Source organism: Rhinoderma darwinii, chromosome 1, assembly GCF_050947455.1.
Source record: "Rhinoderma darwinii isolate aRhiDar2 chromosome 1, aRhiDar2.hap1, whole genome shotgun sequence".
Taxonomy (NCBI): Eukaryota; Metazoa; Chordata; class Amphibia; order Anura; family Rhinodermatidae; genus Rhinoderma; species Rhinoderma darwinii.
The window spans coordinates 290,607,614-290,633,671 of NC_134687.1; the positions used below are offsets into that span (position 1 = coordinate 290,607,614).

At 43.0% G+C, this 26,058-nt stretch overlaps 1 protein-coding gene across 1 annotated transcript; it reads right to left on the reverse strand.

Annotated features, from left to right (window-relative positions):
* Window positions 1–26,058, reverse strand: B3GNT3 (UDP-GlcNAc:betaGal beta-1,3-N-acetylglucosaminyltransferase 3). Its single transcript, XM_075850930.1, has 2 exons — window positions 25,897–26,058; window positions 1–1,650 (listed from the first exon to the last, which is right to left on the reverse strand). The coding sequence occupies exon 2, from the start codon at window positions 1,639–1,641 to the stop codon at window positions 493–495; it is 1,149 nt and encodes a 382-aa protein (XP_075707045.1). The 5' UTR covers window positions 1,642–1,650; window positions 25,897–26,058; the 3' UTR covers window positions 1–492.

Here is a 26,058-nt window from a genome sequence, read left to right on the forward strand (position 1 = left end):
TCAAAAGGTGGAACATGGCTTTAAAAGTCTAAATAGATACAAGCTTTTTAAATGCAGAGTTTGGCAACAGTAGCATGTTCATTCAACATAGTTCAATAAGTACTTCAATTATTAGACTATACAGAACCTGTAGAAAAAAAAAATACTAATGGAGAATAATCATCAAATGAACAAATAATTTCATTTGCAATACATAGAAATGCTGCCGGCCTCAAAATTCATGCATTTAAATGTCAGACTGTGTACATGTAGTCGATTCTATTCTCTTGACCCATAGCCAATAAGCTCATAAATAACATCATTTATAATCAAAAGGTTAAGTTTTGTTAAATGATCATTTTTTAATGAAAAAAAAAAAGGTAAATAACTTAATATATCACATAAATACAGCTTTTACAGAACAGTTTCTCCAATCAGTAAATTATACAAAATCTGCTTAGCAACAGTATATTAAATTGCTCTTGGTTTTCTATCAACATCAGTTCATTCCCGTTATACGCCTAAATAAACGGACAATTTCTGGCCACAGTCAAGGTGAGGATCTTGAATAGCCTTCCACATGACTAACATCTGATATGGTATAAAACGATGCACCATTAAAAGTTCTCTATAATAACAGGGATTGAATGAATCCAGTTTAGCAGAGGGTACATGCACCCCCACTGTCCTCATGCCCATGTGAGAGGCCGGGAAAAGGCCAGCCTTTGCTAGACACATACCTAGATAAACATCATCAATAGGGAATAGCTGAATGTCCTGAGATTTATTGTAGATGACATGGGCAGTATATTTAGACATGAGAATTCCTCCACCCCCACAGTACATTGGGTAAGCATTAGAGGCAGTAACTTGTACAGGTACATAATATTTGCTTCCAGCCTCACGGATAGGTCCAACATTAGCTATTAGCTGACCTACAAAAAGGTGCTTGTCTGCTTCATGACCACGCAGGTATATCACTACATTAAAGGTGTTGACAAATACATCATCGTCTCCATTAAAAATGAAGTTTGCTCCTGGGCAGTATTCATTTATCCACCCATAAAACAGCAACTGTTTTAGTGTCAGGTTATAAAATGTGTCATGAAAGTCCCACTGTAGGATATCCCCGTATGTTTCGCTCTCAATTTTTAGAAGCTGTCTTAAATGGCGGTCTTCGCGCTCATTCTTTGAAGTTCCAGAGAGAAAAATCCTTTTGACATGAGCACCTTGATAACTGGTTTCCTCCCCCCATGTTTGACGAATGATGGCTCTTCTTTCGTAGTTACCCGGAGAAGATTTTATGGCAAGTAGAAGGAAGACGTTTCTAGACACTGCTGCACCTCCACACTTATTTGGTGACTTAAGGATCTGGGGAAAGCTCCTGCAATGCCTATACAGCAGAAAATCCTGAATATGTGCAGGTAGTTTTGAAAAACCCTCAATACTTTGCATTGATGTGTTATCCTGGCATGCAGGGAGCCATTCAAGTTTTTTAAATTCAGCTGGGGCAACAGTAAAGCGGGATGGAATAGCAGGCTGATCTTCCTCTTCGTCCAATGTAAGTTGTTCATCTCCATCCCCCTGCATGATAAACAGAAGTCCAACAAAACCGACACTTAGAAGGAGAATGCTCTCGAACTTGCCAAAGGTTAGCCTCATAATGACAGTCTACAAGAAAAATAAAAATAAAAAGATAAAACAAGTCAAATAACAGGATATTAAAATGTGTTTAAAGCATTAAGAAGCAGAAAAGTAAAAAAAAGTATACTGCATTATTTGAAAGAAATTGTGCACATTTCTTGAAATCACTAAAAATCCCCCCCAAGTTGGATGTCTGTTGGGAGATATGGTGCAGGCTGCTAAACAATGCCAGGTTGGTGGTGGAAAGCTCTTATAAATAATTTCCACGTAAAAGCCATGCTTTCTTTCATCAACACAAACAATGGTAGTCACCGTTTAGGCCTGTAAAGGTTTCTAGAGGCCCTCATAAGTAGTTTGGTATGAATGCCATGCTATTTCATACAATAACACCAGAAGACTGTAAATTTGATAAACTAAGATATTCACAGAAACCAAAAACAGTATACTGTACGAGTGTGCTTTGACATAATTGATATTTAGTAAAAAGAAACAAAAATCTGATTAACTCCTTCCCGACCGCCCACCATCTTTTGACGGCAGGCGGTGCATGTGCTAAGTCTACAACGACTTCTTTTGGTGTCGCTGTAGATGAGGCTGATGAGCACTCGTGTGAGCGCTCATCCTCTAAGCAGGAGCTGTAACTAACAGCTCCTGATCTTAGAGCAGCCTCCTGAACACAGCTGGGGTCGGAAAACATTCGGACCCCAGCTGTTTAACCCTTCGATTGCCGCGGTCCGTAACCACGGCATGATCAAAGGGAATTCCCCTCTTTGATAGCATCAACGGGATTCCGGTGATGCGATCAAACACCGGAGAATCCCTCTGCAGTTAGCCCTGGGGACCTACAAAGGACCCCAGGGCTGTCTGTTCCGTTTGCCTGCTGTTCGGGCACACTATGTGCTGCCCGATCAGCAGCCTGTGTCATAGTGACACAGTGTAATGTATTAGCATACAGGAGTATACTAATACTTTATAAGTAGAAAATAAAGTTATCCCTTAATGGGTTTAAAAAAATAAATTAATTAATTAATTAAAAAAAGGCCCAAAGAAAGTCATTATTTTGCATAAAATATATTTTATTGCCCCATTACATAAAAACAAAAAACCTACACGACCGTAAGAACCTGAAGAATTAATTTAACAGGTTATTTAGCGTGAAACGTGAACGGGATAAAAAATAAACAAGAAAAACAATGCAGAGAATCGCTGTTTCCTATATTCATGCCGTAAAAAAAAGCCAAACATTTTACCCCCAAATGGCGGGGGGAAAAAACTGCGGGGGAAAAAAAACCAAAACGATTTCTCTTGCATAAAACAAGGCCTCATACGCGGGAGAAAGAAGGGGCATTCCCTATATTCGCGCGGTTACGTCAATGAAAAAATAAAAAAAGTTATGGCTGCTGAAAGAGAGGCAAAAACGTAAAAAGTTTTAGCTGGTCATTAACCTGTTGCCTGTTTCTCGCGGGAGAAAACCGCCTCCACCTCCCATTGAAATCAATAGGAGGCATTTTCGGACGTTTTTTGGCGAGTTTTGTGGCGCGGTTTCCGCACCAAAAAACTTGTCAAAGAACTCAGTGTGAACCCAGCCTTTAAACTGTTCAGGTTTTTTGCAGGTTTATTTTGTTAAAGTAAATAGTTATTAAAAATGAAGATAGATTTTGCAACAATAGTAGGCAAATTATCATTGCATTTCTTTGTCAAAGATGAGTAACTAAAACGAGTCACTGTGGTGAGAAGACAAAACAATAAGGGTATGTGCACACACACTAATTACGTCCGTAATTGACGGACGTATTTCGGCCGCAAGTCCCGGACCGAACACAGTGCAGGGAGCCGGGCTCCTAGCATCATACTTATGTACGATGCTAGGAGTCCCTGCCTCTCCGTGGAACTACTGTCCCGTACTGAAAACATGATTACAGTACAGGACAGTCATCCTGCAGAGAGGCAGGGACTCCTAGCATCGTACATAACTATGATGCTAGGAGCCCGGCCCCTGCACTGTGTTCGGTCCGGGTCTTCCGGCTGAAATACGTCCGTCAATTACTGACGTAATTAGTGTGTGTGCACATACCCTCAGGTGTAAACCAAAGACAATGTAGATGAAACTTGTAAAGGTCACAGAGATTGGAAAAAAAAAAAAAAAATCACACCCAACTATTTCGTTCTGATGCCTAAAGTGTTGCATATGAACATGAACAGATCCTGATTTTGGTGGTAATGCATTCCTTTGAAGATATGAGTACCGCTGTATTTTCATATACTGTTTATTTCTATTTATTTTATGTGGAATTCGCATGTACAAAGAAGAAAAAACACAACAAAAACACACCTAGCTCCATAAGGGTATGTGCACACGGTGAGAGGCTTTTACGGCTGAAATGACAGACTGTTTTCAGGAGAAAACAGCTGCCTCGTTTCAGATGTAAAAGCTCCTCCTCGTATTATGCGAGGCGTCTGAGACGCTCGTAAATCTTGAGCTGCTCTTCATTGAATTCAATGAAGAACGGCTCAAATTACGTTGCAAAGAAGTGTCCTGCACTTCTTTGCCGAGGCAGTCAATTTACGCGTCGTTGTTTGACAGCTGTCAAACGACGACGCGTAAATGACAGGTCGTCGGCACAGTACGTCGGCAAACCCATTCAAATGAATGGGCAGATGTTTGCCGACGTATTGTAGCCTTATTTTCAGGCGTAAATCGAGGCATAATACGCCTCGTTTACGTCTGAAAATAGGCTGTGTGAACCCAGCCTGATATGCTGCAGATCAGCGCTTTTAGGCTGGGTTCACACTGAGTTTTTTTGCAGGCAGAAAATCTGCCTCAAAATTCAGTTTGGAATTTTGAGGCAGATTTTCCTCTGCCTGCACGCCGATTTTAGTGGCGTGTTTCGCCTGCGGCCATTTAGCGCCTCGGGCAAAAAACGCCGCAAAATACGCTTTCTCTGTCTCCCATTGATGTCAATGGGAGGTCAGAGACGTAAACGCCCGAAGATAGGGCATGTCGCTTCTTCCCGCGAGACGGTTTTTCCGCTCGCGGGGAAAAAAAGCCTCCGCCTTCCATTGGAATCAATGAGAGGCATTTTGAACGTTTTTTGGCGCGTTTTCCGATGTGTTTTCCGCATCAAAAAACTCTGTGTGAACTGAGCCTTAGGGTGGAATACAGTGTGATATGAGACACACAATACTAAACTATACGGACCGCAATAAGATTTTGTACACACTGGTCATGTGAATTAGGCATTATGATTAAGCTGAAAAAAAATTAGCGGAAATTAGATTGCGAGCCCCAATGGGGACAGGCATTGATGTGAGTGATGACAATTTCTGTGCAGTACAGCAGGATGTGGTGCCACTATATAAGCTACAGGAAATAAATGTTTTTGGTCTCCGACACTGAGAAAGCTGCTACTTAATAGCTCTATAGTAATATGACCAGCAAAATCATCAACAATAATACACACATCCTATAATACCAGGTAAGATGTATTTTACCAGTTTAAAGGTACACGTGTTATCACAGGATATCTAAACACAAATAGTTAAGAAACACGCCAAACAAGAAGAAATATTGTAAGCTTGCTTCCTAACTAGCTCTGTAATATTCACAGCAGAGGTCGGAGATATTCATCTACAATACCACACAACTTTGTAAAAAATAAAAGCTCAATCCTCAAATGTTTACTCTTGGCTATGAATTTAAGAGATCCAAGCTGATTCACGATAAAAACGCATTTTTTTGGCGTTATTAATTAAATGTTATTTCAATACTACGGTTTGGCTTTTAAGAATCCGTTTTCTAATCAACCTTTGCTCTACAGACTGGAACGCAATGAATTCTGTTCAGGTGAATAGCTATGCACATACAATTATCGCCAGTCCCTGTGAATGACCTTTGAAGAAGAACAACCAATGTACTGTGACTATTTTGAATGTCTTCCTTTTATATTGGGATATTAAAAGGAGATAGCAGGCAATAAAAACTGCTGATAACGTTGGACTGTCTTTTTACTTTATAGTATATTGTATTAATTAAATTAGTCACAAAAAAAAACAAGAATATATTGAAAATTATACTATAAGAATGATGGTGGAATACAATAACTCCCAAAACAGAATGTGCTGGAATGCCCTTTTTTCAAAAGCTACAAGGTGGCAAGCACAGATGCTTAAGCCAATGCACACACTGCTGCCAACCGCACGGTTTGCCTTGTAGTGACTAAATCAGTATTAGAACACAAATGCAATCCAAACATAAGCACACAACAGAGCACAATAAATCATCTAGAAGCACAACCTAAACTGTACTTTCATGCTCCTTGCTGAACAATAGTGTCAAATTTTGCTTACTTACATTTTACTGTTATCCCATAGAGGAAAAGCAGAGAACTTCTCTCAGTGTCCCAAGACAAATATAAAATCTCCAACCTGACTGGTTTCACAGGTAGCACATTGACAAGTATCAGGGATGGTCAATACAAAACACCTTCTATAGGAGGAGTTTTGTACTACTTGAAAAACTGGTTTGCTTGTGTCCATCCTGGACCACTACACTTTAGAATATATAGACAGACAGAATCAGGAAAGTGTTTGGGTCAAAATGTTATATGAACATTATTAATGATCTCACTGTACTCCGTTATTTGGATCATCTGTTGCTTCAAAAAGCTCCTGACAGAGCACTTGGTGAATGATGTGTGGAAAACCTTTTCATAAATAGATATATGCATTCCTTTAAGTCAGCCACAGAACTGCAAGAAATAATTTCACAAGAACAGAAACCGAAGACTTAGCAGAAATAACCAATTGTGAGACTCAGATTGAAAAACAATATGATAGCAGCACCCATCACTCATCAAAGCAAGTTTATCAAAATGGCACATATGGCATAATATAGTTGGCACAACATGCTAGACATGTCAGACATGTCAGACACTCTTCTTTATTCGACCTCATAGCTGTGGTACATATACATATTCTGTGCAAAAAAAATCTTTAGCAGTCACATGATCCCTTACTTACTCAGTAGCCACAGCAATCCCTCCACCCCTTTCCCGAGTAGTCTCAGCATGGTAAGGGCGGATTCACACGAGCGTGTGCGTTTTGCGCGCGCAAAAGGTACATTACCGCTCCGTGTGTCATCAGCATATGGTGCGCGGCTGCGTGATTTTCGTGCAGCCGCCATCATTATGACACTCTGTTTGTATGTTTGTAAACAGAAAAGCACGTGGTGCTTTTCTGTTTTCATTCATAGTTTTTACTGCTGTTGCGCGAATCACGCGCATCACACGGAAGTGCTTCCATGTGCTGCGCTTGATTTTCACGCACCCATTGACTTCAATGGGTGGGTGATGCGCGAGAAACGCACAAATATAGGAAATGTCGTGTGAGTTTTACGCAGCGGACACACGCTGCGTAAAAATCACGGCCCCATTGACTAACATAGGTCCGTGCGAGGCGTGTGAAAATAATGCGCGTTGCACAGACGTATTACACGTTCGTCTGAATAAGCCCTAAGGGAAAGAACAAAAAAAGAAGGACAATTGATGAAATAGCTAAAACTACACTGTAAAAGGACAACGGTAGCGAGCATTATATATATATATATATATATATATATATATATACACACACACACACACAATTATAGTGCTATATTAGCAATTGCCCTTATTGACTGCTGCCAAGTTGCCTTTCCTCTGCCGTTTGCCACTTCAGCTTTGAGCTAAAAAATCATGAAGAGTCATGTCTGACAATATTGTTGCTAAGCATACACTGCCTAACAACCACAAACTTTTTAAAGGGGTTGTCAGGAAAAGCATTGGTAGACACCAGTCTGTCTTCAGCTACATTCATACCATGTTCAGTTTGTACTTTCTGCATATGTGCCAGGAAAAATCTCCTTGCGCATATGCCAAGTTGGTCCGTAGACATCCACTGTATGGGCATGCCGGATGCCAAAAAAAGTTTTCTTTTGGCATCCACCAGGCAGGTTTCCTGAACAAAAAAAACACATATACTAAGCAGTATATGTTTTTACAATAATGCCCTTTGAAGGATATACAGTTGCATACATCGGGGCTTTCATTTTAGTGCATACGTCGGGAGATTTTTCAGTCATGTGCGCTAAACATAAAGAAAAAGCTAAACGTGAACAAAGTTTTAGATTAGTCAGGTCTTTAGCTAATGGTCACGGAATATAAGGCACAGAAAGTGGAGCAGTCTCATGGTTATTGTAACCATATTTTTCTAAAAAACAAAACAAAGAGAATCTCTTAAAAACTGTTCCTGGTCTCATGATTATTTCCAATGTAGAAAGAACCTTGTATTCTCTCGTCATCACGTTATTGAGTAAGAGATACCAACTATAATAAGAATGAGATCAGCTATGACTGTGACAAATGTCGCAATATTACTCATGGCTGAGCGGACGTTCCCACCAGTAACAGAAAGAATCAAAGTCAGGGCAATGGCGTGTGCTCAGATCTGTAAGGGTAGGGTTTTTTCAGAGCATAAAACGGTTGCATTATACTCTGAAATACGCCTTGAAAATGCCTGCAAACAGCAAACCATTGCTTTCAATGGTTAAAAGCTGGGTGGTGCATAAAAGGCATCATTTTACGCCACTTTATAAAAAAACGAAGCGTAGATTTTGACCATTTCCTATAGGCAATGTCAATAACGCTTTGATAAAAACGCTTTAAAAGCGTTTGGCATATCTGCCTCAAAAACAACTTTTTCAGAGGCTGTTTTCTCTTGAAAACAGCCTCGTATTTTTTTTGCGGCTGTGAGCAATATTTCATAAAACGTAAATTTTCTTCTCAAGGATAGTCATGAAATCCATGAAATAGAAAACCCTCAATGTGCTTGAGTATACATTTAAAGACGTTTAAGGTACAGTACGCGCACATATATGTGTACACAGGATATGAGTGCTATATTCAGGATGTGTGTTATACAGCGGTTATGTGCATGATGTCGAACACATTAGCAAAGTCCTAAAATTTTTTATTTTAGGTAAGCCTTAAGGCTGGGTTCACACGACCTATTTTCTGACGTAAACGAGGCGTATTATGCCTCGTTTTACGTCTGAAAATAGGGCTACAATACGTCGGCAAACATCTGCCCATTCATTTGAATGGGTTTGCCGACGTACTGTGCCGATGACCTGTCATTTAGGGTATGTGCACACGGTAGCAGGCTTTTACGTCTGAAAAGACAGACTGTTTTCAGGAGAAAACAGCTGCCTCGTTTCAGTCGTAAATGCTCCTCCTCGCATTTTGCGAGGCTTCTCTGACAGCCGTAAATTTTGAGCTGTGCTTCATTCAGTTCAATGAAGAACGGCTCAAATGACGTCTGAAAGAAGTGTCCTGCACTTCTTTTGACGAGGCTGTATTTTTACGCGTCGTCGTTTGACAGCTGTCAAACGACGACGCGTAAATGACAGGTTGTCTGCACAGTACGTCGGCAAACCCATTCAAATGAATGGGCAGATGTTTGCCGACGTATTGTAGCCCTATTTTCAGACGTAAAACGAGGCATAATACGCCTCGTTTACGTCTGAAAATAGGTTGTGTGAACCCAGCCTTACGCGTCGTCGTTTGACAGCTGTAAAACTACGACGCGTAAATTGACTGCCTCGGCAAAGAAGTGCAGGACACTTCTTTGCAACGTAATTTGAGCCGTTCTTCATTGAAGTCAATGAAGAGCAGCTCAAGATTACAGGCGTCAGACGCCTCGCATAATACGAGGAGCAGCATTTACGTCTGAAACGACGCAGCTGTTTTCTCCTGAAAACAGTCTGTCTTTTCAGACGTAAAAGCCTCTCATCGTGTGCACATACCCTATGGGTTGTTAACACAGCGTTTTTTGGTGCTGTCAGAATAAGTGCCAAGAAACGCCACAAATCGCCCCCCCCCCCCATTGATTTTAATGTGACGCAGATGTATTTTTTTCCACAGGCAGCTTTTGGGGCGCTCGCAGAAACAACAAAAAGGAGCATGCTCTTTCTTCGAGCGGTTTCCGACCTCTGGCCCCCCATTGAAATAGGAGGCAGAAAAAACCCTGCGTGGTTCATTTAGAGCATTTTTTGCCATAGTTTTTGTATTAGATTAGTTAAGCTAAAAAAAAAAGACGCAAATACAGTGGGAAAAAAAACAAAAATACACTGGCATTTCAAAATCGGTCTCAAAATTACTGAAGGAATTCTGAAGCAGATATTTTCTGCCAGCTTAAAAACGCAGCGTGAACTACCCCTTGTAAATCTGCAGCATGCCCTATCTGTTGCAAATTTCACATGGATATATTGAGTCTTTCGTCCATTTCAAACCACCTCTCAGTTCACATGTTCATCTGTATGCAAAAACATGTGAATTTACAGCTTTGAAAAACTGCAGATGTCTGGCAGAATTTTTAGACATCAGCTACATGTTAATATAAAGGGTGGGTTCATATTTGGCAGTTTTTCTGACACTTCTTTCACCCTTTGCATTGCAGAAAGTCAAATCCGCTGTAAAAATCCCCAACAATACCGCAACATGATGAGCACGCCTTGAAACCCGCATGGAGTTTTTTGCTGCCACCTAATACCAACATGCCACCAAATCCAGACAGAGAATGAATGGAAAGGTGGCCATGCATGTGGGTGTGCCACAACCACCTAACCATGTCTGGTGATTGAGAACACTGGCGGTGAAGTAAGGGAATCCGTGAGGCAGCACACACTGCAGTAGAGGCTGTAGGAGGTGGCACCAGAGAGGCACAAAGGGAAAATGCTGCGCTCATCACAGTTAGTCTGCTATACACAGCGGCTCATCCTCCAGGGCTGACAATTACTGGAGCTCTGCTGCAGAAACAACAGCAAGGTTCCCCATGGACGTATATGCCCACATGACCACACTGGCATGTGGTAGACAGTTACCTCCACCTGGTGTCCTGCTCCTCTCTATGAGGCTGGCTTATCATCCATAGGTGTCCTCCTATTCTTCTCACTTATGAACTCTCCTTACATCTGTTTTATTAAACGTCCTGCAGGAAACTTTTTAAAGTAGGACCTTGATTCCACATACAGTAAATAGTTAAGTGGCCTTTATATGTGTATTTAACCTCAAATTGAACAGCAACAGTGTTAGGGGAAGGAAGGTTGCAGCATATAGGATCATATACGCACCGCACCATAAATACTTAGTATACTAGCAACATAGCATCCATACCATTATTATGACCACCAGCTGATATCCAGAGTAACCACCTTTGGCAGCACAGCCAACAGCTAGACGGGCTGGGAGTGACTCAATAAGGTGCTGGTAGGTTGTCTCAGGTATCTGGAGCCATGTTGACTGCAGAGCATCCCACATTTGCTGGAGGGTGTGTGGGGGAGGATCCATAGAGCGAACAGGACAATCAAGGTGGTCCCACAGATGCTCAATTGGGTTGAGCAACAAAGTGGTGTGTGCGCCGCAATATTTGCAGTGGAATCACAGCGATTCCACCGCAAAAAGAAAATGTTAAAAAAAAGTTATACTTAACCAGAGTTCCCGGCTTCTTCTCCAGTCCGGCTTCCTGGGATGACATTTCATCCCATGAGACCGCTGCAGCCAATCACAGGCTGCAACGATCACATTGCCTGTAACATCATCCCAGGAGGCCGGACTACGCACCGAGAAGAGGGAGGGGGTAAGTATGAAAGTTTTTGTTTTTTTTACGGTGCTAATTCACGCAGCGGAAATTCCGGCGGGAAAATGCACCACAATGCGCAGCTTGACGCAGCATATCCCTCCTGAACACGTTGTGCGTGTTCGTACCCTTAAGGGAGCTTTGCTGAGTTTACTTAGGGTATGTTCACACGCAGTGTCTTCAGACGTAATTCAGGCGTTTTACACCTCGAATTACGCCTGAAAAAACGCCTAGAAACATCTGCCCATTGCTTTCAATGGGTTTTACGATGTTCTGTTCCCACGAGCCTTCATTTTACGCGTCGCTGTCAAAATATGGCGCGTAAAAAGATGCCCGCGAAAAAGAAGTGCATGTCGCTTCTTGGGACGTTTTTGGAGGCGTTTTTCATTGACTCCATTGAAAAACAGCTCCAATAACGGCCGTAAAATACGCAGCGAAAAACGCGAGTTGCTACAAAAACATCTGAAAATCAGGAGCTGTTTTCAGGCGAAAACAGCTCCTGATTTTCAGATGTTTTTGGTCACTGCGTGTGAACAAACCCTAATACTTAACCAAGACGTGCTATTACATCCGGGTGCGGAGTTGATGTTCGGAGCTCGCTCACGCGCTGAGCACGCTCCATATGCTGCGGGTGTCGGCTGTATTGTACAGCAGACACCCAGTACTAACAGCCAGGAGCAGCGATCGCGCTGCTCCTTCCTTTTTAACCCCTCAAATGCTGCCGTCAATCGAGACAGCAGCATCTGTGACATTGAAAAGAGGGGGCGGCCCGCTCTGACAGCTCATCGCCCCCCTGCAACGAGATCGGGGGTGGCGACAGTTGTCATGGCAGCCCAGGGTCCTAATGAAGGCCCCCAGGACTGCCTTCACTGTGCCTCTGCTAAGCCCTGCCTGTGGCAGGGCTTAACAGATGCCTGTAAAAATGACAATATACTGCGTCCGTAAAAGTCTGTACTATTATAATATAGCGCACAGTGAACGCCGTAAAAAATAAAAATGTTAAAGGCCAAAATCGCTGTTTCAACTTAGCTCTAAAAAAAAAAACTGTAATAAAAAGAGATCAAAAAAGTTCAACGTACCAAAAAATAGTACCGATAAAAACTACAACTCGTCCCGCAAAAAACTAGCTATCACACCGCTCAATCGATGAAAATATAAAAAAAAGTTATGGCTCTCAGAATGTGGCGACACAAAACATTTTTTATCAATAAAAGAAGTAAAATTAAAAAAAAACCTTATAAAAATTTGGTATCACTGTAATCGTATTGAGCCACAGAATAAAGATAAGTTGTCTTTTTTACCGCACGGTGAAAGCCGTAAAACGAAACCCAAAAAACAATTGAGGAATCGCAGTTTTTATCCAACTTCAGCCCGCAAAGATTTTTTTTTTCAGTTTCCCAGTATATTATATGGAATTATAAATGGTACCAATAGAAACTACAACTCCTCCCGTAAAAAATAAGCCCTCACACCACTCTATTGACGGAAAAATAAATAAAGTTAAGGCTCTTGGAATTCGGGGAGTGAAAAACTAAAATGAAAAATCAAAAAAATGGCTCAGTCCCGAAGGGGTTCAATTATTATCACTAGTGATAAGAGCCCCTCTGAATAGTATAAGTTGGGATAGTATGTCCCCGATGCATTGTATTGGTAAATAAATGAGCTGTGCACATGGAGTGATCTTTTAAAAAGCTTTATTACATTTAACCCCTTCATGTTGTAAACAAATTTCAGATTTTCCTCCCCACCTTCCAAAAGCCATAACTTTCTCATTTTTCTGTCGATATAGTCCTATAAGAGCTTGATTTTTGCAGGACCAGTTGTAGTTTTTCATAGCGCCATTTATTGTGCCTTATAATGTACTAGGAAATGGGAAAAAAATTATTTGTGAGGTAGAAAATGAAAAAAAACATTGATTCCGAAATTGTTTTTTTAGCGCTTAGTTTTTACGGAATTCACAGTGCAATTAAAACAACGTGTTAACTTTATTCTGTGGGTCAATACGATTATGGAGATACCAAACATATATAGTTTTTTCTATGTTTTACTACTTTTTCAAGGAAAAAACTAAGTGTAAAAAATAAAATTTATTTTGTGTCGCCAAATTCTGAGAGCCATAACTTTTTTATTTTTCCGTCGATTAAGTGGTATGAGGGCTTATTTTTTGCGGGCTAAACTGTAGTTTTTAATGATACCATTTTGGGGTACATGCGAGTTTTGATCACTTTTTATTCAATTTTTTGTGGAAGATGAGGTGACCAAAAAATAGAGATTCTGGCATTTACATTTTATTTTTTTTATTATGGCGTACACTGTGCGGGTTAAATAATGATATATTGTAATAGTTTAGACATTTACGGATGCGCCGATACCAATTATTTTTATTTATAGAAATTAGAACCCTTCTATTAACCAGTTCAGGACCGGGCTATTTTGAGCCTTCAGGACCAGACACCGTTTAGCCCTTTTTAGCACGTGTTAAACGGCTATAACTTTTTTATTTGTTGGGCTAACGACGTGTTTTTGCAATGTTTTTTCCGTAGACAATGCAGGTTACGTTTTTTATCATTTTTAGGGCTGATTCAGACGTGCGTGGTATTTTTGCGCACGCAAAACACGCGGCGTTTTGCCTGTGCAAAAGCCACTTACCTGCTCCGTGAGGCAGCATCATATGATGCGTGGCTGCGTGCTTTTCGCGCAGCCGCCATCATTATGACATGCCATTCGGATGTTTGTAAACAGAAAAGCACGTGGTGCTTTTCTGTTTACACTCATCCTTTTGACAGCTGGTGCGCGAAACAGGCAGTTCGCACTTCAATGGGTGCGTGATGCGCAAAATACGCGGAGATATTGACCGTGTCGCGCTTTTTGCGCAGCGGACAAACGCTGCGCAAAAAGCACGGACTGTCTGTACTGCCCCATAGACTTGTATTGGTCTGTGCGTGGCGCGTGAAAACCATGCGGCCCGCACGGACGCAATACACGTTCGTGTGAATCCAGCCTTACACACATCCTTCTTGCAATTTTAGAATTTTTATTCATAAAGTTTGAAAATAGTAAAAAAATAAGCTTTTTTACGTTTCAGCTATTTTTTTGGGTAATGACATAGTTTTACCCTAAAATAGGCCTTTTATTTGTGATCGTGATTGTCTACCGTAAATTTTAATATATTACATGTCTATATTAGGGTAATTGGGTCAGCGCTAGCGTTACAACAATGATTGGCGGGGTGTAACTTTTTTTTGGGCGTGGGTATTCTATGTGTATTTATTATTAATTTTTTTTGCACTTTACTTTACTATTTTTTTATTACTATGGTCTGTCCCTCAAAGGTCAAAAAAGACCTTTGGGGGACTTTATATATTTTTTTTTCTTTCTTTTACACCATGCTTTTCCCCTGTAAATGGAGCTGCATAGCAGCCCCAGTTACAGGGGAAATCAGCCCTCTCATAGTGACGATGAGCAGCAGTCTGTCAGTAACGGCAGATGACAGCAGTCTGTCAGTAACGGCACCCGGCGATCATGTGACTATTCACATGAACATCGGGAGGAATAGAGACAGCGGCGCGGCCGCTGCCTCTATTCCTATACACAGCGTTGATTGAGCGCTGTGTACAAGTGATCAGAGAAGACAGAAGCAGCTTCTATCCTCTCCTCAGGGTCCCCGGCAGTCACTGACAGCGGGAGACCCGACATTCAGCGGCCCGATCGCTCGGGCAGCAAGTTAAAACCGGAGCCGTAAAAAGTCTATGGCTCGGGTTTTAAGGACCCCGACAGCTGGCCGTAAAAACACAGCCAGCGGTCGGGAACCAGTTAAGCCCTGCCAGAGGCAGGGCTTAATAGGTGCACAAAGATGGCGGACCTGGGGGCCCTCATTAGGCCCCAAGGCTGCCATAGCAACCACTGCCACCCCGCGATTGCATTGTGGAGGCACGATGAGCTGCTAGAGGGGGTCGCCCCCTCTTTCTAACGATTTAAATGCCGCAGTCGCTATTGACCGCATAATTTAACGGGTTAAACTAGCGTGATCCCACTCATTACTGTGAAGTGTCAGCCAGCACCATACTTCCCCTACCAGACTATGACGTAGCCATATGTCAAATGTTGGTAAGGGGTTAAAGAACCAGTAATCAACTTTATATTTAGAAATTAAATCTGTAATTTTTCTCTATCACTACACAAACATAATGGGTTAAGTTAAGTAGCCTCAAAAGGCGACCGCCCTTACAACGAGGCAATCCACGGATTTGAGAGTGTGTTAAAGTACAGCTTTTATTTTCCCAGAGCAGTTTAAGAAATGAAAGATGGGCTCCGATTGGTTTCTATAGGCAACCAGGACAGTCTAAGTTCACACGTACAAAAAGAAGTGGCTGAAAATTATGAGGCTGTTTTCAAGGGAAAACCGCCTCTGATTTCAAGGCGTTTTTGAAGCTTATTTTAAGGCGTTTTTCATAGTGTGGCTGGGTTCACACGACCATGTTACGTCCGTAATGTACGGAACGTATTTCGGCCGGAAGACCCGGACCGAACACAGTGCAGGGAGCCGGGCTCCTAGCATCATAGTGATGTACGATGCTAGGAGTCCCTGCCTCGCTGCAGGACAACTGTCCCGTACTGTCCCGTACTGTAAAATACGTTCCGTACATTACGGACGTAACATGGTCGTGTGAACCTAGCCTGTCAATGGAAAAAGAAGTGACATGCTACTTTTTACGAGACGTTTTTTTCTTTTAACTCAGCAGCATAAAAATACGCCTCATGTGAACAACAGTGTATTTTCCATTGAAATGAATGTAAGGGTATGTGCACACGAGAAGTGGCTTTTACGTCTGAAATGACAGCCTGTTTTCAGGAGAAAACAGCTGCCTCGTTTCAGCCGTAATTGCTCCTCCTCGCATTTTGCGAGGCTTCTCTGACAGCCGTAAATTTTGAGCTGTGCTTCATTGAGTTCAATGAAGAACTGCTCAAATTACGTCTGAAAGTGTCCTGCACTTCTTTTGACGAGGCTGTATTTTTACGCGTCGTCGTTTGACAGCTGTCAAACGACGACGCGTAAATGACAGGTTGTCTGCACAGTACGTCGGCGAACCCATTCAAATGAATGGGCAGATGTTTGCCGACGTATTGTAGCCTTATTTTCAGACGTAAAACGAGGCATAATACGCCTCGTTTACGTCTGAAAATAGGTTGTGTGAACCCAGTCTAAGGGTATGTTCACACGCTGAGAGGCAGTTACGTGTGAAAAGACAGACTGTTAACAGCTGCCTCGTTTCACACGTAAAAGCTCCGCCTCGTAATTTACGAGGCGTCTGAGACGCTCGTAAACCTTGAGCCGTGCTTCATTGATTTCAATGAAGAACGGCTCAAATTACGTGGCAAAGAAGTGCCCTGCACTTCTTTGCCGAGGCAGTCAATTTACGGGTCGTCGTTTGACAGCTGTCAAACGACGACTCGTAAATAACAGGTCGTCTGCACAGTACGTCGGCAAACCCATTCAAATGAATGGGCAGATGTTTGCCGACGTATTGTAGCCATATTTTCAGACGTAAAACGAGGCATAATACGCCTCGTATACGTCTGAAATTTGGCCGTGTGAACATACCCTTAAGCTGTTTGCAGGCTTACTTCAGATGTATTTTGGAGCGTAAAATGAGGCTTTTACACCAAAATGAGCCTGAATACAGGTTGGGGTTAAATGCTCACACAGGTCTGATTTGCTGCAGAAAATTCTGCAGCAAATCTGACCCTGATTCCGCAGAGAAATCTGAAACTCAATACCTATTACTATACGTGGGGACATATCAAATATCCAAAAGGAAGAAATAACAAAGTACAATGTATGTACCATGCAAAAATATAAATACTTTATTACAATGATCATAAGAACATATTGGCTATCAAGACCTAAAAATAGACAAACAATTAAAATACAGTAGTGTGGAGATAAATGAGGACTACACAATTAATATGCAATTGTCATATAGACACCATAGGACGTGATGCCGTTCAAGAGAACTACTCAACAGGACACGCTGTATATACATGGATCAATTTAAGGCCTTAGTCACACGAACGTGTTATACGTCCGCTGCGTGAAACTCATGACATGTCCTATACTTGCCCGTGTTTCGCGCAGCACGCACCCATTGAAGTCAATGGGTGTGTGCAAATCGCGCACGGAAGCACTTCCAGGTGCCGCGCGTGATGCGCGATACAGTAGTAAGATAAATGAATGAAAACAGAAAAGCATCTCGTGCTTTTCTGTTAGTAAACATAAAACCAGAGTGTCATCATGATACCGGCTGTGCGAAAATCACGCAGCCGCGCACCATATGCTGATGCCACACGGACCTTTTGCGCACGCACATATGTCGTCCGTGTGAATAAGGCCTAAGGAACACAAGTGTACCATAAGGCATAATGCCGTTCAAGTGGACTACTCAGAGAGACAAGTTGTATATACAAAAATCGGTCAAAGAAGCACAAGTGCAACTGCAGTTACATAAGCATCAGGGAATCACCAGACATAAAAGCCCCAGAACCTATACCGACCAGTTTGTTGCATGGTGAGCCTAAACAAACAATCTCCACACTAAGGCTATGTTCACACGGGGTATTTTGCCGAGTTTTTTGACGCGGAAACCGCGTCGCAAAACTCGGCAGAAACGGCCCGAGAACGCCTCCCATTGATTTCAATGGGAGGCGTCGGCGTCTTTTTCCCGCGAGCAGTAAAACTGCCTCGCGGGAAAAAGAAGCGACATGCCCTATCTTCGGGCGCTTCCGCCTCCGACCTCCCATTGACTTCAATGGGAGGCAGGAGAAAGCGTATTTCTCGCTGTTTATGCCCGCGGCGCTCAATGGCCGCGGGCGAAAATCGGCGCGATAATTGCCGCGAAAATCGGCGTGCAGGGAGAGGAATATCTGCCTCAAAGTTCCAAACGGAATTTCGAGGCAGATATTCCTCCCCCAAAATACTCCGTGTGAACAAAATCCGTCTAAAAAGCCTGCACCAAAAAATAAATAGAAAAGGACCATACTCATCTCCTTTGGCGCTGTCATAATGACATGTCCCCGCTCCCCTGGCTTATCTCTATGTGGCTAACCTCCTGTGATGACGATCTGCCCCATGTGACTGCTCCAGCCTGTGAAGGTGGGAGCATCAGAAGAGAAGCGTATGGTAAATATACGCAACAATTTCAAAGTATGAACTGCCGCTTCGAGTGAGTTTTCATAATAACCTGTCATATGTGTGTACATGAGGAATAACACTATTTCTGGCCATTATAGGGCTTTTTCACAGTGTATCCGCCTTGTTTGCTGCAGGGAATTCCGGCCGAAAAACCGCACCGAATTATGGTGCCGTTTTTTGTCCGGAATGTTGGCTGCAGAAAACTGCACTTAGGAAAAAAAAACAAAAAACATTGGATAATTAAGTAGCCTTGGCGACGTGTCCCTCTGACGTCCTGCAAGCTGGCCACTTGGGATGACGTCTCATCCCATGTGACAGCTGCAGCAGTCACATGGGATGAAATGTTATCCCAGGAGACCGGCCTGGATGAAGAAACACAGAATTATGGGTAAGTATAAGATTTTATTTTTTTCTAAGTTGCGTTTTTTGCGGCGGAATCACTGCTTTTCCACCGCAAAAAAATGCAACATCTGCTATTTGTTGTGGGTTTATCTTGCCATTGAATTCAATGGGGAAAACTTGCAACAAATAAGCAGCGATTACGCAAATACAATTGACTAATTGTAGGTTAAGAATCCGCACCGCAGGTCAATTTCTGAGCGTTTTTTTCTCTCAAGATTTGCACAGCATGTGGATGAGATTTGTGCAAATCAAACTACTGTATTATGCTGTGGACTTTCTGCAACGATATCCGTTACAGAAAATCTGCAGTATTTACCCTACAAGTTGAATATGGCATTTTTTAGCGGTTTTCCGCTCTGCAGGCTTACTCTTTAATTCTGTTTTCCCTGAGCTAGTCTAACTCCTTTTATGTCTGCTATACAAAGCACACATAGAGAACAACCTGCTCCCAAATCTCTTTGTAGCATACACGTCGAGTCACATTATTATGAACACCTAATACTTTCGACGTCGGCGACGCGTAGCCCATGAAGAAAGTGATGTGTTGTGGGCTGTCCTGGTGGGTATATAAGGTGGCGATAGGCTGTCTGAACACACATCACTCGTTATTGCCATGGCTAAAAGGGGCGATTTATCAGAGTTGCAGAAAGAGATGATCATTGGCTTTTGAGCCAAGAGTGGGAGTATTTTTCAAACAGCGCAGTTTGTAAACTGTTCGCGTGCTGCTGTGGTGAAAGTATCATTTGTGGACAAATGGCACCATTGGGAATAACCGACATGGAAACTGCGGAGCACCACGTGTCATTGTTGTGAGTGGTGAACGTCTGCTACTAAGGTACGAGAGGGCCGAACAACTACAGTGGAGCAGCTCAACGTGAAAATCAACAAGTGGGCTACCACACGTGTGTCTAAAACAACAGTTCAGCAAACCCTACTGCGTATGGGGATCACATGCTAACAAAGGTGCATTGGAAAAAAAGGCTTCGGTTTGTACAGCAGTTTCGGATCTGGACCATCGATGACTGGCAAAGAGTTGCCTTCTCCAATGAGTCCCGCTTTCTGCTTCATCGAACGGATGGACGTTGGCGTGTCAGTTGAAAAACATCAGAGAACAAACACCCTGCAACCATTGCTGGAAGAACACAAGCTGGTGGCGGCAGCGTTAGGGTATGTTCACACGATTAACAAAATACATCTGAAAATACGGAGCTGTTTGTTTTCAAGGGAAAATAGCTCCTGATTTTCGAACGTCTTTTGAGCAACTCGCGTTTTTCACTGCGTTTTCGCTGCGATTTTTACAGCCGTTTTTGGAGCTGTTTTAAATAGAGTCTATGAGAAAACGGCTCAAAAAACGTCCCAAGAAATGTCCTGCACTTCTTTTGACGAGCCGTCATTTTTTGCGCTGTATTTTGACAGCGACGCATAAAATGACAGCTCGTCTGCACAGAACGTCGTAAGACCCATTGCAAGCAATGGCCAGATGTTTGCCGACGTATTGGAGTCGTCTTTTCAGGCGTAATTTGAGACATAAAACGCCTCCATTACGTCTGAAAAGAGGTCGTGTGCACATACCCTTATGGTTTGGGGAATTTTTTCATGGTGTTCTCTGGGCCCACACATCCATGTGGAAGGCACTCTGAACCGATTTGGATATGAATCCATCGTCGCAGTTCACGTCCACCCATACATGCGGTTTGTCTTCCCTGGGGCAGATGGAATCTTCCAGCAAGACAATACGACATGTCACACAGCTACAAAATGTCCAACAGTGGTTGGAAGAGTACGACCAAGACTTCCGAGTACTTCCCTGGCCCCTTAATTTGCCAGACTTGAACCCAATTGTGCATCTGTGGGACCACCTTGATCGTCCTGTTCGCTCTATGGATCCTCCCCCACGCACCATCCAGCAAATGTGGGATGCTCTGCAGTCAGCATTGCTCCAGATACCTGAGACAACCTACCAGCACCTTAGGCCTCATGCACACGACCGTAGCCCGACCGTAGCCGTGTGCACGCCCGTGATTTTCGTGTCGGCCGGCTGCGGACTGTCAGCGGACTGTCAGCCGCAAGCCGCCCGCACATGCACATGGCCGGGCCATTGTTTTCAATGAGCCCGGACCGCAACTCCGGACCATAATAGGACATGTCCGTACTTTCTGCGGTCCGGGTTCCCGGGCCGTGCACGGACCGCAAAAACTACGGTCGTGTGCACGGCCCCATAGAAAAGAATGGGTCCGCAATTCTCCCGTGGATTTGCGGGGGAATTGCGGACGCAAAAACACGGTCGTGTGCATGAGGCCTAATTGTGTCACCCCCGTCTAGCTGTCTGTGCTGCACACAGCGGTTACTCTGGATATTAGCTGGTGGTCATAATAATGTGACTCGACTGTGTAGAAGCAGCAGCATGAAGGACATTATACAGCAGTACTGAGAAGTGTAGCTATGAATCCAGCACTAGGGTGAGCTATAACACTTATTAGGAAGAACCGTTCTAGAAGCAGAACCACAAAAATACCGGAAGCTCCAGATCTCCGTCATTTTGCCAGACAATATAGCAAGACATGCTGCGTTCTTTTTTTTTTTTGTCCAGCAAAATTGACAGAACCTACAAAGAGAACACAGCCTCATTATATGGTATTGGGCTGGTTGTGAGGTGAAGTAGTTTGGAATCTGTTTGCAAACCATTTCCGGTCTCTGTTGACAGAAAACACAGAATCAGTATTTAACAGTATATAACAACTTCAAACTGTAACCTTCAAAAACTACGTAAAGCAGTTGATTACTATATAGGGTGAGGGATCTGCGAATTACGAAGTCAGCAATAGCTACAACACTCTTTAGAGAACAAAGGTCACATCTAGTGTCATAAGATAACAGACATTATTCCTTTACAATATACTAGATGTCATACTGCTTATGGCTATAGGGAGTGGCTGTGACATGTAAGAGTATTAGTCTGTTCACATGAGCTATTTTCAGCTGTTTTTAGGGCTTGTCTTTTGCGGGACGAGTTGTAGATTTTCACAGCACCATTTTTTGTACCATATAATGTAGTGGGAAACGAGAAAAAAAAAAAAATATATATGTGGTGGAATAGGAAAAAACAGCGATTCCTCAATCTTTTGGGTGGTTTTGTTTTTACGCCATTCACCGTACGGTAAAAACGGCATGTTAACTTTATTCTGCGGGTCAATACCATTACAGCGATACCAAATGTATATAGTTTTCTTTATGTTTTACTACTTTTAGGCTGGGTTCACACGTGGCGGAATTTCACTTAAATTCCGCTGCGGACACTCCGCAGCGTTAATCCGCAGCGGAGCCGTTTCTGCATGGACTTCCACTTCTATTTAGAAGTGTTCGTTTAGACGATGCGTAACATTCCACTGCGGAGCATAGGCTGCGGAGCGGAATTTGGTGTCCGCAGCATGCTCTGTCTGTTGCGGAGCAGTGGCGGACTCATGGCGGAATTTCTCCATTGACTTCAATGGAGATTCTAAGTTCCGCAATGAGGTCCGCAGCTGTCATGCACATGTTATGTGTGCTGCGGATGCGTCTTGCTTTTGAGCCATGACATTTCCTCATTCTGGCTGGACCTATGTATTTCTAGGTCTCCAGCCAGACTGAGGAAGTCAATGGGGCTCCCGTAATGACGGGAGCGTTGCTAGGAGACGTCTGTAAATAGTCACTGTCCAGGGTGCTGAAAGAGTTAAGCGATCGGCAGTAACTGTTTCTGCACCCGGGACAGTGACTACCGATCCCAATATACAGCAACCTGTAAAAAAATATAAGTTCATACTTACCGAGAACTCCCTGCTTCTGTCTCCAGTCCGGCCTCCAGGGATAACGTTTAATCCCATGTGACCGCTGCAGCCAATCACAGGCCAAGCACAGGCTGCAGCGGTCACATGGACTGGCGCGTCATCCAGGGAGGTCGGGCTGGATGCCGAAAGAGGGACGCGTCACCAAGACAACGGCCGGTAAGTATGAAAGTCGTTTACTTTCACTAGGGAAAGTGCTGTCCCTTCTCTCTATCCTGCACTGATAGAGAGAAGGGAAGCACTTTTCCCGCAGTCCGCAGCAGCTAGTCCGCATCAATTTTCTGCACATTTTGTGCAGATCCGCAGCCGTAATCCGCAACCCGGATTAGGTGCGGCATTGATGCGGACAGTTGCGGAGGAAATCCGCCACGTGTGGTCATGCCCTTACAAGGAAAAAACTGATTGTTAAAAATAAGATTTGAGTTTTGTCGCCATATTCTGGGAGCCATAAAGTTTTTATTTTTCTGACGATTTAGCCGTGTGAGGGCTTATTTTTTTGCGGGCTGTAGTTTATATTGGTACCATCTTGGGGTATATGAGACTTCTTGATTACTTTTTAATTCATTTTTTGTGGGAGATGAAGGGACCAAAAAACAGCAATTCTGCTGTTTTTAATTTTTTACGGCGTTCACTGTGCGGACTAAATAATTATATATTGTAATAGTTCAGACTTTTACGGACGCGGCGATACCAGTTATATTAGCCTTTTTATTTTTTTTTACATTGTGCTTGAGGGCAAGTGGGTAAAGGTTTTGTTTTTTTTAACTTTTAATTTTTTTATTTGTTAAAAAAAAACTTTATTTTACTGTTTGTTACTTTTTTTTTTTACTTGTCCCCCTAGGGGACTTTAACCAGCGATCGTTAGATCGCTTGCACGATATACTGCAATACTAATGTATTGCAGTATATCGCGATTCTGACAGTCTCCTATGAAGCCCTGCCCATCGCTATTGACCACGACATTTAACGGGTTAAACAAGTGGGATCGCGCTTGAACGGGATCCCCTTCGTTATCTGGAAGGAAGTGTCGGCTGTAACACACATGTAACCGATGAGCCCGTCCATATTCCCCCACCCGGCGTGCGCCATATATATACGGCGGATGTCGGGAAGGGGTTAAACGGGCAGATATTCTTTCATGAACAAGCAATGATTTAGCGAGTCGTTTGCATTCGAAAGATGGCCGACTACATGTAACAATAATCTATACAGATTTTCGCTGTTTAGTTGTTACTGAAAATTTTCACTGTTTAGTACGATAATCGTTCGGTCTAATAGGGCCTTGAAGGGGTTATCGGGGATGTGAATTTTCTTAGTAGTGGCTGGAAATTAAATAATTAAACCAAAAAGCAATTCTTACCTATCCTTGCCACCGGCAATCCAGCGCTGACTATCCGGGTGGCTGATTACACACACGACCGTGCTCGTAATTACGACTCGTAATTACGAGCACGGGCGGGCACGGCCGGCCGCAGGCAGCCGGCCGCTTTTGCGAGCCGTGCTGTCATTATAAAGTATAGCAGCACGGCCCGTAAAATAGAAAAATAGAACATGTTCTATTTTTTTAACGGCACGGGCACCTTCTCGTGAGAAAACGAGAAGGTACCCGTGGCTAACAAAAGTCTATGAGCCCGTTATTGCGGGTCGTAATTACAACCCGCAATAACGGGTGTTTTTACGGTCGTGTGCACTAAGTTCACATCTCGTTTTTACCGGACGTCTGACGTCCACGTTTTGAAACGAAAAAAAACAGTGTCAAAACGTGCACCACAGCGTGTACATTGATTTCTATGGTCAGGACGGATGACCTAATGGTGTAGTTTGTGCATACATTTTCTGTGCTTACGTTCTATCCTTTTTTTCCAATTGTCCTGAAAAGCGTAGTCTACTACGCTTTTCAGTATTATTCCAAAACATATACCACACGTATACGTTTTTATTTGCATCGAAGTCAATGTCGACGTATGCAGTCTTAAACCGCATACGTTTTTGGAACTTTAAAAACGTATACGTCATCGTATACCACAAACGTGTGCACAAAACGAGATGTGAATTTAGCCTTACGCCTCATGCACACGACCGTTGTGCCACTCGGGCCGTTTTTGACGGCATCTGAGTGGCACCCGATAGTCTTCACGGACCCATTCACTTTAGCGGGTGAATTGGGTCCGTGAAAAATTATACGAGTCTCCGATCCGAGGAAAGATAGGACATGTTCTATCTTTCCTCGAATCACTGACGGGACTCGGCCGGCGCACACAGGTGTTCAATGTATATACATTAAAAACTAATAAAAGGAAACAAGGAGACCTAGATATATTTTTTGCAAGTTATTCCGAGTCTCGATCTTGTTCTGGCCCACTTATATCGTCTTGCGCCTAAAGCTAGGTTCACTTGCAGCAATTGTTTTTTTCATTTTTTTTGCTGTTTGAAAAGGCTGGAAAAAAACGCATTTGAAAAACCGCACAAGTTTTGCAATAAGGTTATTGGCTGCTCATTTTTTACAGGCGAAATATTTTTTTTTAACAAACTTCACCAATAAAAACAGCATTGCAAAATTGCGGCAATTTGCAGTAAAATTGTTTTCCAAAGCGCTAAAAAGAAAAAACACGCAAAAAAAGACACGCTAATGCAGCCTTATTCGGCTCTATTGACCATAGTACAACAGCATAGGGCACGTTGCGTGCAAAAAGTTTACATTTTCTCTTCCATTTAGTCAAATTACATCTTTCAAGACCCCATTTTGTGGGGAAAATTTGTTTTTCAGATTTCTAACATTACAGCATGTCCTTTCTGTCGAATACTTGACACCTATATTACATTATATTATACACATGCAGCTGTTTCACTTAAATGTGGGGGCGGACGCACGTTGATATATTTTGTACAGTTTTTGCAGCGAGTGAACGGACGGCTCCACCTCAGAGCGGTTTCCTTGCTTGTGACACACACATCCCTTTTCCACGACCATGATTTCCATCACTCCTATCATGACAGTTTCCTCTACCTCACGTCGGAACGAGGGGAAAAAAGACTCAGCAACTCTCATTAGAACTACAAGCAGCCCCTATTTCCCCACAGCTTCCGAGCAGCGCACTTTTCGGTAGTGTAGCGTATAGGGTCTTCGTCCTTTCCTTTTATTTTTCCCGCCCTCATCGTCCCCCTCAGAGTGAGAACCGCTGCACGTACCTTGTTCGGGTTCTTTCTTTAGGTGCCTACATTGGAGAAGTGACAAAGTCTTGCGGTTTAGGGGAGGAGTGTCCGAGTAGGAAGGAGAAACTGAGGGGAAGAGAGCGAGTTTCACGCTGTAGTATGAGGTCTCAACCTTTGCACTGGTGTTGCAGCGTTTGC